A 14,938-nucleotide genomic window follows, 5' to 3' on the forward strand; every position below is an offset into this window, starting at 1 on the left:
CCTTCATTCCAGTGGAGGGAGGCTGAAGTTACTGCACATCTCCTGGATGCCAGCGGATCAGTCCAGGGTGGCTTCTGATTCAAGAGGGGTGGATCAGAGGCCTTTCCCGGCATTCTTTGAACTGGAACTTGGAAGGAGAGTATGCCCTTCTCATGGCCTGGACATTAAGACACGAAAATTAATGTATGGTGTCAGGTGTGTACTGGAACTATCAGAGCGCACTTTGTAAAGTATGATTGTCTAACCACTATAGTGTACACCTGAAACTAATACAAAATAATGCTGAATATAAACTGTAATTGAAAGATAAAATTTAAAATATATACACAAATTAAGAGCTACTGATAATCAGGGCTACATGGTGGAAGTCAGTGCACAATGAGAGGTAATAATGCTGAGCTACAGAGAGCAGCAGACAGGAGACGCAGAGGCCTGGTGGCGTCACTGTTCCTGACATTTAGCTGTACCCGTCCTTTCTGCAGTTTGGCCCTTCAACCCTCACTTCAGTATGTGAAATGCCCCGGTGCTCCCAGTGATGAGCGAGTGTGTCAGTTTTCTATCACTGACAGAATCAGTGCACCATTGCCTGTGCTGCCTGGGTGCCACTTCTCCCAGTCCTAAGTGCAGGGCAGATCTGTCTGATTGGCTGGGACAAGAACATCTCTGCCTGTGCCTTACTTTCAAGGGCGCTAGGAAAGCAAAACTTTTCAGCTTCTGTTGGGGGGAGGTGGGCCCCACCTCCCACCAAGGTGCAAAGGGTGGGGGGTCTTCAAACACGGAAGAAAGACCATGATCCAGGCAGTCCCACATCCTCAGACCACTCCAAGGAGCAAGAAACCAAGGTGCAACACCATCTTGTAAGAAGTGCAGAGAGGAAAGGAAAGACAGTGGTAAAATAAACTATGGGAACAGAAAAACCGAAGGATCCTTTCTTTTCTTTTTGGTAAGATTAAGGGGCCTGGATAAGGAAGTCTCGGGACAAGACAAAAGTAGCTAGCACTCCATCCTGCCTGTACAGCAGCAGAATGGGATTGTCCAAGATGAGACCACTTTGGGCAAAAGGACATCGTTTCTGAAATAAAGGAACTAGAAGCATTACTAATGGCTCTTCAAAAGACTCAGATGTCTGTTGCCTTTAATTAACATCTAAATAGATAACATAGTCTTCTATAATTATAATATGGAAATGTCTATGAACATAATAAATTTTTTGGCAAATGCCTAGGAAACATTGGTCAAGTTCATCCAAGGTTGTAAGCAGCAGCATCTCTGCAGCCAAGGTGTGGTCAGCGTTTGGGGACAGAGGTAAATATCCGCAATCCGTGCATGCCTTTGATTTCCTCTTTCAGGGCCTAAGTAAGTAAAAGAGCATCATCATTTCTTTTGTATTTGACACTGATTATAACAAGTCCCTCTGAGAGTATCTTTATATACCTCTATATCTGTAGAAGACTGCGCACACATTTTGTTTAAGCAGTTTTCCCTTTTTTGGAAAACAATATATTTAATTTTTTTTGAATCAGCATCTAACCTGGCTCAAAAATAAAAAAAGCACAGAAAGTCACAGTGACGTCTCCCTGCCACACCTGTCCTCCACCCCCAGTTTCACCCCCATCCCCAAACAGAGAACTGCTGCTAGTTTCTGTGTCTTTGCAAGGATTTAAAAATGCATAGTCAAGCTCATACGAATATATACTCTACCTCACACTACCTTTTTACAATAAAAATGGCAGCACTTTAACGGGAGGTGGGATGGGATGGGAGTAATAGACAGAAAACTGTACTTGAAAAATAATTAAATAAAAAAAACTGGAAAAAAATGGCAGCCCTTTAAACACAGTGTTCCACACTTTGCTCCCCCCAACCCCACCCACTGGAGATCATTCTGTGTCAGGCATAAAGAGCACTGTCCTTGTGTGCGTCAGCACAGTGTTCCATTGTATGGATCTGTCATAACCTTCAGTCCACCCCCTAATGATGAACTCTGAGGCTGCTTCTCGTGCTTTGCTATTTTGAACAACAAACAGCTATTCTTTAAATCCACACTATTTAGCACAAATGACCCAATTTTACTTTAAAAAATAAAGTTGGAAAATAATTATAAGACTTGTTTAAGGCTACAGCGTCAGGGCACAAATCTGAATGAGCACCACAGTCAGATGGACATCATTTCTCTGCTGTGCCAAGAGAGGAGCTACAGGAGCCAAGGGAGGCATGGACCACTGGAGTTTGTAATCAGTGCAGAGGGAGACTCAAAGTCCTTTATATTAGATCCAAATCTGATCATCACAGTGGGGTGGACATTTTTCTTCTATTCTGTCCAGCAATCTCTTTTCTCCTGGGGAACATTCCTTTAACTGTGTACTGCTGGTGGGACTACCAACTGGCCCAGTATTGAGGGAGCCAGCAGCCTTGGCCCAGCCTGATTGGTTCAGGTGTGGCACATGATCCAAAATGGGCCAATCGGAATTTCCCCTGGGATTTTTTAGAATAGCGCCTTCTCTCATGGATCACTATATTGGAATAATGTCAATTGGAGGCAGCTGGGACCAAAACCCCATCTCCAGTAGGAGAAAAAGAGGCTGATACACAGAAGGCAAAAGTTTAGAGAGGATAGGAAAAAGCGCAAGCAAATGAACCTGTTTAAGACTCTGAATTAGATATGCTAGAAACTAGATAACAAAGGAGCCAAGTCATTCCCTTTGTTTGTTTATGTTAGTTTTAGCTTGCTCTCTGTCATTTACAAGTAAAAGAATCCAAATACATGTGGTCAGGTTTATATAGTAAGGAGAGATAACCTAGTCCTCCCCTCTTCTTAGCTAAAAAAAGAAATAGAGAGTTTACCTTTTGTCCAGAGTCATCAAGTGACTAACAGATAAGACCTGAACCTGGATATCCTGATGTCCTGACCACGTGTCTCCTTTGGGTTCCTATCCAGCCCTGATGCTGGGAGCTGCTGTCGCATTAGGAGCCAGTGAGCTGCCCCACCCTCTCCACGCTCACATCCAAGGCCCTCAACTCTACAGACAAGCAGAAACACCCCCGAAGAGAACCTCATGTCACTTCTGAGGGAAAGGCACACAGCCCCCTGGGCCACATGCTCTCTGCTTTCTGCAGGCACAGAATGCTTCCTAGAAGCTGTCCCTGTGTCTAGGTCAAGGCTACAATCCCTAAAGTCTGCATGGCTAGGCGAGGGTGCAGACACACCTTCACATGAAAGCCTTGACCCCTTGTGCCCTAAGTGATGCCTTCTCCCAGCTCTCTGGCAGCCCTCTGAGGGCTCCCCAGCACAATTCACAGATCTTACAGCTACAGTGGGGCCTCTGGCTCAGTTTACAGTTGAGGAAACTGAGGCCCTGGAGGGAAAATGAATTGGCCAAAGTCCCACGGTTTATAAGATGGAGTTTGGGCAAACATTTTTCAGCATCTCCTATGCCCACAGCATTATTCTGGGAGCTGAGGGCACAAATAAAAAAGTCTTGGGAAAATGATGAGAAAGGGAAGGGAAGCAATACAAGTGCACCAGAAATGGTGGTGATGGGCACTGCCACACCCCCAGCCAGCTCAGGACTATCGTGGCTGTTCCCAAGAGGGAGTGTCTGCTATTGCACTGGCCATCTGCAGAGGAGGCAGCCCAGGAGCTGGCAGCTGGGAGTGGAATGGACAGACAGGGACAGGGCATCAGGCCCAAGAGTGCAAGGTGAGAAAAGGATGGGAACACATCACAATTCACCAGGAAAAGCCTGGCTTCAAGTTAGGTGCACGAAGGGGCAGGCTAAGACAGGCCGCACAGGGGATTGAGAGTCCCAGGCCAGGAGAGTGGGAGTGGACCCTGTGGGCAACCAGGACGCACACTGAAGAGCTCTGAGCTGGGGAGACACAGACAGAGGCACTGTTGGGAGAGAAAGGGAGGTGATGGGCACCAGACAAAAGAGGCCAAGAAGGGGAGAGGGAAACAGCAGTTTATCAAGTGCCTTCCACATGCTAGCATGAGGCTGGGCACGTGTGGTCAATACCTCATGAGATCTTTGCCAAAGAGGAACCGAGGCTCAGGTCCCACTGGGGAGCAGAGGGCCAAGTTGGTGCTCACTCCTCTCCCTATAGCTGCTCCCCAGGGTGGGAATAGGATGGATGGGGAAGAAACACCAGTCATCCTGGCATCCCTGGGGCCTGGCCCAAGGCAAATGCCAGTGACTATTTCAGAAGAGAAGGCCAATGAACCATGGGAGCTGGGAGAGGCTGGGCCACAAGTCAGCAGGGTCCCAGAGGGACAGTGAACTCACTAATGAGGGTGACAGGGCCCCCCCCGCCCCGCACCCCTACCCTCCATGGGCCATCAAGCAGGGGCCAGTCTGGAGGAGTGAAGTGGCTATTCTTCCACCTCAGACCGCCCTGACTACCGGCACACCTTCGGGCTATCTATGCCCACAGGCAAAGTGAAGGGTTGGCCTCCAAGACGATCCAAACAGAGATTCCGAAGGGGCCATCCCACACAGGGCTGACAGGGCCAAGGGACAGAAGTGTCCAGGATTCGAGGCAGAAAATGCTGGAGTCAGAGGGAGGAAGGCATTTATGCCTGCCAGGCAGGTAGGGAGGCGGCATTTGAGCTGGGCAGAGAAGGAAGGGCACCCTGCAGGAGGTCTGATCTGGGCAAAGATCCAGATGCACAGAGACCAGCGGGCAGGGGCTGAGGGAGGGTGCATGCCAAGGCAGGTGGGGAAGGCCTCGACGGCAATCTGGTACACCTGAACTTGATGCATAAGGGGTCACAGAGGGAATCTCATGACCAAAACTGTGCTTTACAAAAGTTAAACTAGTTCATAATATTCAAAATCTTCTAGAATGATGTCAAGATTGCTATTAATTCCAAGGAAAATAAGCATAGATAATAAGTAAACTTGGCCTCGTGTGGTTAAATCTGATGTCTCCAACCCCTACTATCACTGGGTTTGGGACAGCTGGAACAATTCTCAACCATGCTCTGCCTCAATTTACCCATCTGTAAAGCAGTCCTAAAGAGAGGCTAAAAACATACTCAAATCTACAAAAATACATCTTTTAGTACTCACACTTGTTTTCAATTTTGAATAGAAGTCATGTCACATTTGCCCACAATCAGACTCTGGACTACGTTTTTCTCAGGCCCTAAGTCCTGTTTGTGTGGCTGCGGTACCGCATTATTCTCGCCCAGGACTGCAAGTAAAATGCCACTGCCACTCAGCAGGCCCTTTCGGACGGGAGGCAGAGGAGCATTCCTGCCTCTACTCACCTGGTTTACCATCTGGTGCTGCTGGACGGTCCTCTTCTCCTTAAATTCTTCTGACTCGATCTGAATTTCATACATTGCTCCACAGCCTCCTGAAATAAATGCACTTTGAAAGCATTTCAATGATTAAGTTAGGGCACCCACAGGCCCACACATCCTTGAAGTCCCAGATCACCTCAAGAAGCTCTAGATACTACTGATCAGCAGAAAGATGCTAAGACTGTTAGAAAAAGGTCATGGCTTACAGTCTGGCCACACACTCCCGCTGGCAGGCTGCCTGCATTCCGAGAGTGTTCCTCCTTGTGCAAGGGGTTGCACCTCCCAGGATTATTACTTGTGAGGCAGGAAAGATAAGGCACAAAGGCACAATGGAAAAGATAGTGCCTGATGCCCTGTGCCTTTTGCACAATGCAAAAGATAAGGCACAATGGAAAACACAGGAAATGTAGGTTTTCCTAGTATTTCTTTTCATTAAGCCAACAAATGCCATGGAGGAGGGTGGGAGGGACTGAATTTCAGTGTTCCACCTTCAAAAAATACTAGCAGTCTTTTAAAGTACAAAAATACACAAGCCATGGCTGGTGTGGCTCAGTGGATTGAGTGCCAACCCACGAAACAAAGGGTCGCCAGATTGATTCCCAGTGAGAGCACAGGCCTAGATTGTGGGCCAGGTCCCTGGTAAGGGGCCCACAAGAGGCAACCACACATTGAGGTTTCTCTCCCTCTCTTTCTCCCTCCATTCTCCTCTCTAAAAATAAATAAATCTTTTTAAAAATACACAGAAATTTGGTCTAAAAATTGTGTAATACTATCAAAAAGCAAAGAAAGGAACAAGGAAGTTGTGAGAGAGGGACATAGCATTACACTAAAAACTACAGACACATGGGTCCCCCAGGGGCTGGGCTCTCCCAGCACCTCCTGCTCTATAAACAGCACTGCGTGCTTCATCCAGGGTTTCTGCAGGGAGACCGAGGTTGGGGTGGACTCATCTGCCCGACCCAGCTTTGTCTCCACACGGCAGGGGAGCTGCTGCAGATGACTGATGAGAAACATGCTGCTCTAGTGTGAAACGACCCGGGCAAGAAAGAACATCCCCTGTGCTGCTCACCCCAGGCCACTGCTCTGTCATGTTCCTCTTACGAGTCCTAGGAAGCCAAGCTTTGGTTAAACCAGGTTCCCAGACTCAACTCCCTTTCTGTATTCAGTCCATGGCTGGGAAGAGTCAGACAGGAGGGCAAGTTCCAGCTCTGCCCAACTTGGGCCTGGAGGCAGGTACAGGCCGAGTAACATCAAGGCCCCAGCATTGCTCTGAGTGCTCATCCCACCTACTGTTCCAAAGGATCTTCAGATTGACTAATTTTGTCTAGTTTTCAGAATAAAAACTTTTTTTGTTTAATTCTCATCCAAGGACGTTTTTTCATTGCTTTTTATTTTCTTTTAAAATATATTTTATTAATTATGCTTTTACAGTTGTCCCAATTTTCCCCCTTTTGTCCCCCTCCACCACACACCCCTATTCCCTCCAACAATCCCTGCACCTCTTAGTTCACGCCCATGGGCCATGCATATAAGTTCTTTAGTTTCTCCATTTTCTATACTATTCTTAACCTCCCCCTGTCTATTTTGTACCTACCAATTTATGCTTCTTAATCCCTGTACCTTTTCCCCTATTCTCTTCCTTCCCCTTCCCAACTGATAACCCTCCGAAAGATCTCCATGTCTATGATTCTGTTCCTGTTCTCTTTGTTTGCATAGTTATTTGGATTCAGTTATTGATAGTTGTGAATTTATTGCCATTTTAATGTTCATAGTTTCGATCTTTTTTCCTTCTATAATTTCCTTTGGCATTCCATAGATTAAGGGCTTGGTTACGATGAACACCTTTAACTTGACTTTGTCTGGGAAGCACTTTATCTGCCCTTCCATTCTAAATGATAGCTTTGCTAGATAGAGTAATGTAGGTTGTAGGTCCTTGCTTTTCATCACTTTGAATACTTCTTGCCAGTCCCTTCTAAACTGCAACATTTCTTTTGATTACTATGACAATCTTATGGGCACTCCTTTGTAGGTAACTCTCTGCTTTTCTCTTGCTGCTTTTAAGATTCTCTCTTTACCTTTAATGTTTGGCATTTTACTTATGATAAATCTTGGAGTGGTCCTGTTTGGGTCCTTCTTGTTTGGGACTCTCTGTGCTTCCTGGACTTGTATGTTTATTTCCTTCACCAAATTGGGGAATTTTTCTTTCATTATTTTTTCAAATAAGTTTTCAGTATCTTGCTCTTTCTCTTCTCTTTCTGGCACCCCTATGATTTGGAAGGTGGTTCATGTAAAGTTGTCCCAGAGGTTTCTTAGCCTATGTTTTTTTGAGTTCTTTTTTCTTGCTGTTCTGATTGAATGCTTTTTTCTTCCTTATGTTCCAAATCATTGATTTGATTCTCAGCTTCACCCCCCCCCCCCTACTTTTGGTTCCCTGAAGATGTTTCTTCATTTTATTTACTATAAGCTTTATTTCTGCCTTTGTCTTTTTTATGCTGTTGAAGTATCCAGGGAGTTCCTGGAGCATCCTGAAACCAGTATTTTGAACTCTGCATCTGATAGGTTACTTATCTCTATTTCATTTATAGTTCTTTTTCTGGAGTTTTGTTCTATTCTTTCATTTGGGCCATATATCTTTGTTTCTTCATTTTGGCAGTCTCCCTGTGTTTGTTTCTATAGATTGGGTAGATCTGTTTTAAAAAAAAAAAGTGTATATATTTTCTTGATTATGCTATTACAGTTGTCCCATTTCCCCCTTTATTCCCCACCACCTTATACACCCCTCCCACCTATATCCCCCCCTTTAGTTCATGCCCATGGGTCATACATGTAAGTTTTTGGCTCCCACATTTCCTATACTATTCTTAACCTCCCCCTATTTTCTACCTACCATCTATGTTTATTCTCTGTACCTTATCCCCTTCTTTCCCCCTCCCACTCCCCCACCAGTAACCCTCCATGTGATCTCCATTTCTGTGGTTCTGTTCCTGTTCTAGTTGTTGGTTTAGTTTGCTTTTTTTGTTTTCAGTGTGGTTGTTAATAACTGTGAGTTTGTTGTCATTTTACTGTTCATATTTTTTATCTTCTTTTTCTTAGATAAGTCCCTTTTACATTTCATATAATAAGGGCTGGGTGATGATGAACTCCTTGAACTTGACCTTATCTGGGAAGCACTTTATCTGCCCTTCCATTCTAAATGAAAGCTTTGCTGGATAGAGTCATCTTGGATGTAGGTTCTTGCCTTTCATGACTTCAAATACTTCTTTCCAGCCACTTCTTGCCTGTAAGGTCTCTTTTGAGAAGTCCACTGACAGTCTACTGGGCACTCCTTTGTAGGTGACTGTCCCCTTATCTCTTGCTGCTTCTAGGATTCTCTCCTTCATTTTAATTTTGGTTAATGTAATTATGATGTGCCTTGGTGTGTTTCTCCTTAGGTCCAACTTCTTTGGAACTCTCTGAGCTTCCTGGACTTCCTAGAAGTCTATTTCCTTTGGGGAAGTTTTCCTTTATTATTTGTTCCAATAAGTTTTCCACTTGTGGCTGTTCCTCTTCCCCTTCTGGTACCCCTATAATTTGGATGTCGGAACATTTAAAGATGTCCTGGAGGTTCCTAAGCCTCTCCTCATTGTTTTGAATTTGTTTCTTCTTTTCTGTTTGGTTGTTTCTTTCTTCCTTCTGGTCCATTCCATTGATTTGAGTCCCAGTTGTCTTCCCATCACTATTGGTTCCCTGTGCATTTTCCTTTATTTCACTTAGCATAGCCTTCATTTTTCCATCTAACTTGCAACCAAATTTAACCAATTCTGTGAGCATCCTGATCACCAGTGTTTTGAACTATGCATCTGATAGGTTGGCTATCTCTTGGTCACTTAAAAGTATTGGCTCTGGGGCTTTGATCTGTTCTTCCATTTGAGCCATTTTTTTTGTCTTGGTGAACCTGTTACCTAGTGAGGGGCAGAGTCCAAGAGGGAACAATGGCACTTGCTCCACTCTCTGCCAGTTTTCAGTCACTCCCTCAGCTACCCACAATCAAATCGGGCCCCTCTGGTGCTGATTCCCAGATGGGTGGGTTCGTGTACATTCTAGGACCCTGGGGGTCTCTCCAATGAATTCTCCTGTGATGCTGGGAGTTTCTCCCACTGCCACCTCAACCCGCACAGGTGTTTTCAATCAGAAGTTTGAGGCTTTACTTCCCCATGCTGGAACCCTGGGTTGTGGGGACTGTCTTGCTCCCCAGTTGTTCCTCCCAGTTTATCTGCACACAAACATGGGACTGCCCAGTGCACTAACTGCGTCCTTGCCAGGTCTGCCAGCCACCTCCCTGCCTGCCAGCTTCAGCCTTGCTGTGAGTCCTCTCCACCTGGCTGCCCATCTCAGCCCCTCCTACTGGTCTGGATTAATGTTTCTTCTTTAACTCCCTGGTTGTCAGACTTCCATACAATTCAATTTTCTGTCAGTTCTGGTTGTTTTTTTCTTTTAAAATTGTTGCCATCCTTCTTCTGGTTGTGCAAGAAGGCACGGTGTGTCTACGTACACCTCCATCTTGGCCAGAAGTTGGTAGATCTGCTTTGACTCCATCTTAGTAGTGTAGCCTATTGTAGAAAAGTGCACCTGTAAGTTGTACGGGACAGAGCCTTAGGTAATCACCAGGGCAAGGCATCCTGTGTCACCACTCTACTGCTGTATGGGGGAGGGCTCACAAGGGGTCAATGCCACTGCCTGGCCTCTGGAGTTTTGTCCAGGAAGAAGCTGTCTCCCGGCACTTGCCCTGTTGCCAATCACTCCGCTTTCTCCCCATTTGCCACTGGTGCCCTTCCAGCTGTTGTTGCCCTGGTGCTGAATTCCAGAGAGGGTAGGTCCGCAAGAGTTCTAAGTCCAATGAGGGTCCTTTAACAAGAGTCTCTTGAGAATCCTGCAGTTTCTTCCACTGCCCAAACCCCACTGGTTTTTCCAGCCAGTATTTATGGGGTCTTATCTTCCTGGTGCTGGAACCTTGGGCTGGGTGGTCTGGTCTGGAGCTGGGATCCCTCACTCCTGAGGTATCTTTCCTGATTCTTATCCACCACACATGGATGTGGCCTGACTATGTCCGCACCTCTCTGTGCCACTCTGTGTATCCGCACCTCTCCATCTTGCCACACCTCTCTGCACATCTTCGTCTCCACCCCTCCTACCCATCTGGATGAATTTGGCTTCTTTAAATCCTTGGTTGTTGGACTTCCATACAGCTCAATTTTCTGACAATTCTCAGTGATATCTGTTTTGTAGTCTAGTTGTAATTTCTGCTATTGTTGTGCAAGAAGGCAAGATGTATTTACCTATGTCTCCATCTGGACTGGTCCTGGAAAGCTTTTTTAAAACATGAAGTACAAAAAATAAAAAGGTAGTGGTGCTGGGGAACCACACCAAAGCAGTCCTACTTCATTACTTTTTAGAGAGAGAGGAAAGGAGAGAGCAAGAGAGAGAAACATCGATTTAAGAGAGGAGCATTGAAAGTTGCCTCCCACATATGCCCAAACCGGGGATGGAATCTGCAACCCAGGTTCTGCCCTGACAGGGAATTGAACCTGCAACATTTTGGTTATGAGATGATGCTCCAACCAACTGAGCCACACCAACAAAGGTATCCTTTTCTAAAAATTACTATTGATTTTTAAGAGAGGAAGAAGGGGAGTGGGGGTGGGGAGAGGGAAACATCGATTTTTCCACTTATTTATGTGTTCATTGGTTGATTCTTGTTATGTGCCCTGACCATGGATTGAACCCACAACCTTGGCATAGGTTGGCATAGGTTAAGTGTTATCAGGACAACACTTAACTGAGCTACCGGCCAGGGCACACCCACTGCCCATGGGTGTGTCTGGAAAAAATGCCCTATCTCCCCTGTCCTGTGGGTGCAGAAGGTGATTGCCCAGACCGCTCCTAACACACAGCCAGCCTGAGCTTCGAGGTGCCAGTGGCCATCTGAGAAAGGCAGGGTCTGGCTGGGACAGGAAACTGGGCTCAGACCAGAGTCTGCCCTGGGTCCTGGTTCTGGTTCCAGTTCTGTCACCTCCTCCCTGCGAGGGACTGGGTAGGTTCCTCAGCCTCCCTGGGCTCATCTCGTGGAAAAAGTGAGGCAGTTACTTTCCTCAAAGGGACAAACTCCTCCTGGGGTTCACTCCAGTTCTGACATTCAAGGGTATCAGAAGAATGTGGGGAAATTTCTGCAAAGCCCACGTCATATTCAGATGAAAGACAGTAGACCAGAGCCCAGGGGTGACTGAGAGGGACCTTGTCCCCAGTTTCCCTTGATGTTTCTGTATCCCCACAGATGTACCCACATCTGCCCAAAAGCCACACATACTGAGAAGTGATCAAATTCCCTCTGCTAAGCCATCCCCCAACCCTGTCCTCTGCCCCTCCGGAAGACAAAATCCTACTATACTCTGTGAGAAGATGAAAGAAAAGCTTACCTGAAATGTCAGTGACTTTGATAGTTGTAGCTTGAGGAAAGTTTTTTTTGAGAATTTGGGTTACTTTGAGCTCCCCCTCAGTCTGCGAGGCAAACATCCGCTGGGCACAGTGAAGAGGAATCTGCCCCAGAAGAGAGGAGTCATGGCTGAGCAAGATGATGCTGCCCCCAGTGTCATTTTGCCCCCAGCTGGACCACTGTGCGGGACCCACCTGCCATTTTCCTACTAGGCTGGGCCAGCCCATGGCCACGGGCTGTGTCAGGAGTAGTGTGGTGTCAGATGCCCATTTAAGCTCCACAGGATGCAGAATAAACTTTCTTGGGGTGGAGGTAGGAGTGATTGTAAATAACTCACTGTGACTCTAGAGACAAGGCTCCAAACCCAATATAATAGATGGTTAACTTGTCATGATAATGCCATGAGATACTATCATGATGCCAGTTTTATAGGTGAGAAAACGGGCATTAAGTAATATGCCCAAGGCTGGATCCATTAGGGAAACGCAGAGCGGGGAGAGGCCAGGCAGCTGTGCCCTGCTAACCCTAGGTGTAATTGACCATACCCTCACTGATGGGGCCAAGTACCCCCCACCCTTTAGGTCCAATTAGCATTCCAGTCTCTGCAGTGGGATATGACCTTGTGACCTACTGCTTAATAAGCCAGCAACCCTTTGCTATGTGAACAAGTTCTCACAAAGGAGAAGCAGCAGAATTCTATTAAATGACATGGAGAAACATTTTTAGATTGCTTACCACTGGCAACCACTCCGCCCCCACCCCACCCCTAATGGCTATCACAGGGAGCCAGTACTTCTGAGGGAAACATATCTCAACCCTTAGGGGGTGAAGGGCAGAAAATCAGGTCAGCAGCCTCTTGGCTGGGTTGGTACTTTTCTGAAAAGGGAGACTGAAAACAGCATGGCAGGCCCTGAATGTCGGGCTAAAGATTTTGGACATAGGCATCTTGGTGCCAAAGTAACCCGCACCAAGCGGTGCCTTTTGAAGCTAAACAGGAAAGATGCCCAAAAGGGAGTAGCACCAGCTTGGGTCCCTGACTGGAGGAGGATGGCAGGTAGGAAAACATCAACACTGTTTATCAAGGGCCGGTGCTAAAGGTACCTCCCCTCCATCGGTCAGCTCATCGTCAAGCCTTTCCTGATGGCCCAGAGCAGAGTCCTGTGTTACAGAATCTCAGAGCACCTTCTTTAAAATGACCTGGGCACTGGTTCTTTCCCCCACAGCTCTGAAAGGCCAACACGGAAGCTGTCCAGTTACTGCTGCCTTCCAGAGCTTCGCCCAAGGGCAGGCCCTCAGCAGACAGGGGTGACAAATGGATGGATGGATGGATTAATGAGCAGGGGAAGAGCCACACAATTCAGGACATGCCTACTCAGTGGTGGCAAATAAGCATGGGAGGCAGCTGATTTGGACTTAGACTGTAGACTGTGTGAAGGGAAACAAACTTGATGTTGTAGACCTGGTTAAAACTGGGGGGTGGGGTGGGGTGGGGCCTCTTCCGAGGAAAGTGGCTTGGGAGGCAGAGGGAGGGAATAATCAGGTGGCAGGTGGAAGGGTAACACTAAGGAGTTGGAGGGGCGGTTGTTAGCACTGCTGATTTCTTGGCAGCAGCCTTTCCTTCATTTTAGCAGATCTGTGGACAGCGGCCTTTAATTAGGCAATCCCCAGACGTCGCCGGTCCACTCAAAAAGCCACCTGCAGAACTTCTTCCGGGAGGCAGGTCTAAGACCAGCAGGGGAGAAGACAGAATAAGAGAGGAAAGGGAAAGAAGAGGACGAAGTGAAGAAAGGGTCAATCAGAAAGGCGGGAAGAAAACTAGGAGAGCGCGTAGTGAGTGCCCTCTGCTGGGCTTCGACTCCGGGTGCGTGGGATTTTCGGCGGGCCAAGGTCAACGAGGCTAGAGGACGCTCCCACAGTCCAAACCCCATCACACTGCCCGGCACCCACGCTGTGACCCTAAGGTGGCTAGGATTTCTAAGTCTTCGGCTCGAAAGATCAACACTGTCTGCCCGTGCTGGCTGTATTATGGCTGTTTTTGTTTCCCTCTGCCAACCTCCACCCAGCTCGGGAGGACCCCTAGAGAGCACCAGGGCCTGACACTTCTCCGAATCCGGTTGTCCGGGCCCACTGAGTGAACAAACCAACTAACGAATGAATGAATGACAGAAATGACTCGGAGCCCGCTGCCCCGGCCCCGCGGGCCCTCCGCAGCCCCCGCCCCGGGGCGTGCTCACCCCGAGGATCCGGCGGAGCAACAGCGCTGCCGCGGCCGGGCTCCACGCCGCCATGCCCGGCCGACGCGACCCGCCGCCCGAGGTCGCCGCGTCTCCTAAAAGGCGCGGAGCCGCGGACCGAAAGCCGCCTCGGTGGGCAAGGCTGCCCCCTGCCGCCCGGAGGCCGCGGGCCTCCCATCCCACCCCAGCGCCGGGCCAGGTCAGTGGCCCAGGGACACGCCATCCTCCCCCCAGCCTCATTCCACCAGCACGTCCCTAGCCCTCAGCCTAGAAACACTACTTAGGTAGCCCCGGGTTCTGACTTAGCTTCAGCCTAGTACCCTTCGTGCCCTAGGCGCAACTTCACTACCCACTCCCCAAACCCTCCCCGGCCCTGCAACCTGGCTTCTCAGTTGAGAAGCTTGATTTTCTTCCTCCAGAAAGGCGGAACCGCGGGACGACTTTGAGCAAGGATGTCGTTTTCAGGTTTGCGTTTTAGAAAGGTCACGGTGGCTCCTGCGAGGAGCGGGAATTGGGGCTGAGGGCCGAGGTTCTCAGTCCAGGTAAGTGAGACTTCAGGCTGAACTAGAGTAGCGACAGCAGGGATGGGAGGAGTGAATTGAGATATTTGAGAGGTGAATGGTATGCAATGACTGGGTTGGGGGTGAGAAAGGCGTCTGGGATGACTCCCAGATGTCTGGTTTGAACAACGAAATGGGTGGAGGAGGGACAGTTTGGGCATGAAGCGGGGCAACAAACTCAGCTTTGGACTTGCCTGGGTATACAGTGCCTGCGTGACACAGCCCACCAGAGGCGTAGGCCCCACAGGCCGTGGAGTCCCAAGAATGTAGTGGAAGCTGACGCCAGGTGTGATTGTCAGCAAAAACTGCCCGGCCTCTGGAGCACATCAGACAGACGTCAAGGGGAAAATTCTACCAAGCCCTTCCTCTC

General features: G+C 48.0%; 1 protein-coding gene across 3 annotated transcripts; it reads right to left on the minus strand.

Annotated features, from left to right (window-relative positions):
* Positions 1 to 1,099: 1,099 nt before the first annotated feature.
* Positions 1,100 to 14,148, minus strand: BOLA3 (bolA family member 3). Of its 3 annotated transcripts, none has more exons than XM_037064857.1 (4): positions 14,009 to 14,120; positions 11,758 to 11,878; positions 5,270 to 5,358; positions 1,100 to 1,352 (listed from the first exon to the last, which is right to left on the minus strand). In XM_037064857.1, the coding sequence occupies exons 1-4, from the start codon at positions 14,060 to 14,062 to the stop codon at positions 1,287 to 1,289; spliced, it is 330 nt and encodes a 109-aa protein (XP_036920752.1). In that variant the 5' UTR covers positions 14,063 to 14,120; the 3' UTR covers positions 1,100 to 1,286. The 3 variants fall into 3 exon arrangements, with proteins under 3 accessions (XP_036920752.1, XP_036920753.1, XP_036920754.1); XM_037064858.1 differs by lacking the exon at positions 14,009 to 14,120 and adding an exon at positions 11,969 to 12,480; XM_037064859.1 differs by lacking the exon at positions 5,270 to 5,358 and having other exon boundaries at positions 14,009 to 14,148.
* Between the last annotated feature and the right edge of the window lie 790 nt (positions 14,149 to 14,938).

This window comes from Sturnira hondurensis, unplaced genomic scaffold (assembly GCF_014824575.4).
Source record: "Sturnira hondurensis isolate 20B ecotype Veracruz unplaced genomic scaffold, ASM1482457v3 Scaffold0015596, whole genome shotgun sequence".
In the NCBI taxonomy this organism is placed as follows: domain Eukaryota; kingdom Metazoa; phylum Chordata; class Mammalia; order Chiroptera; family Phyllostomidae; genus Sturnira; species Sturnira hondurensis.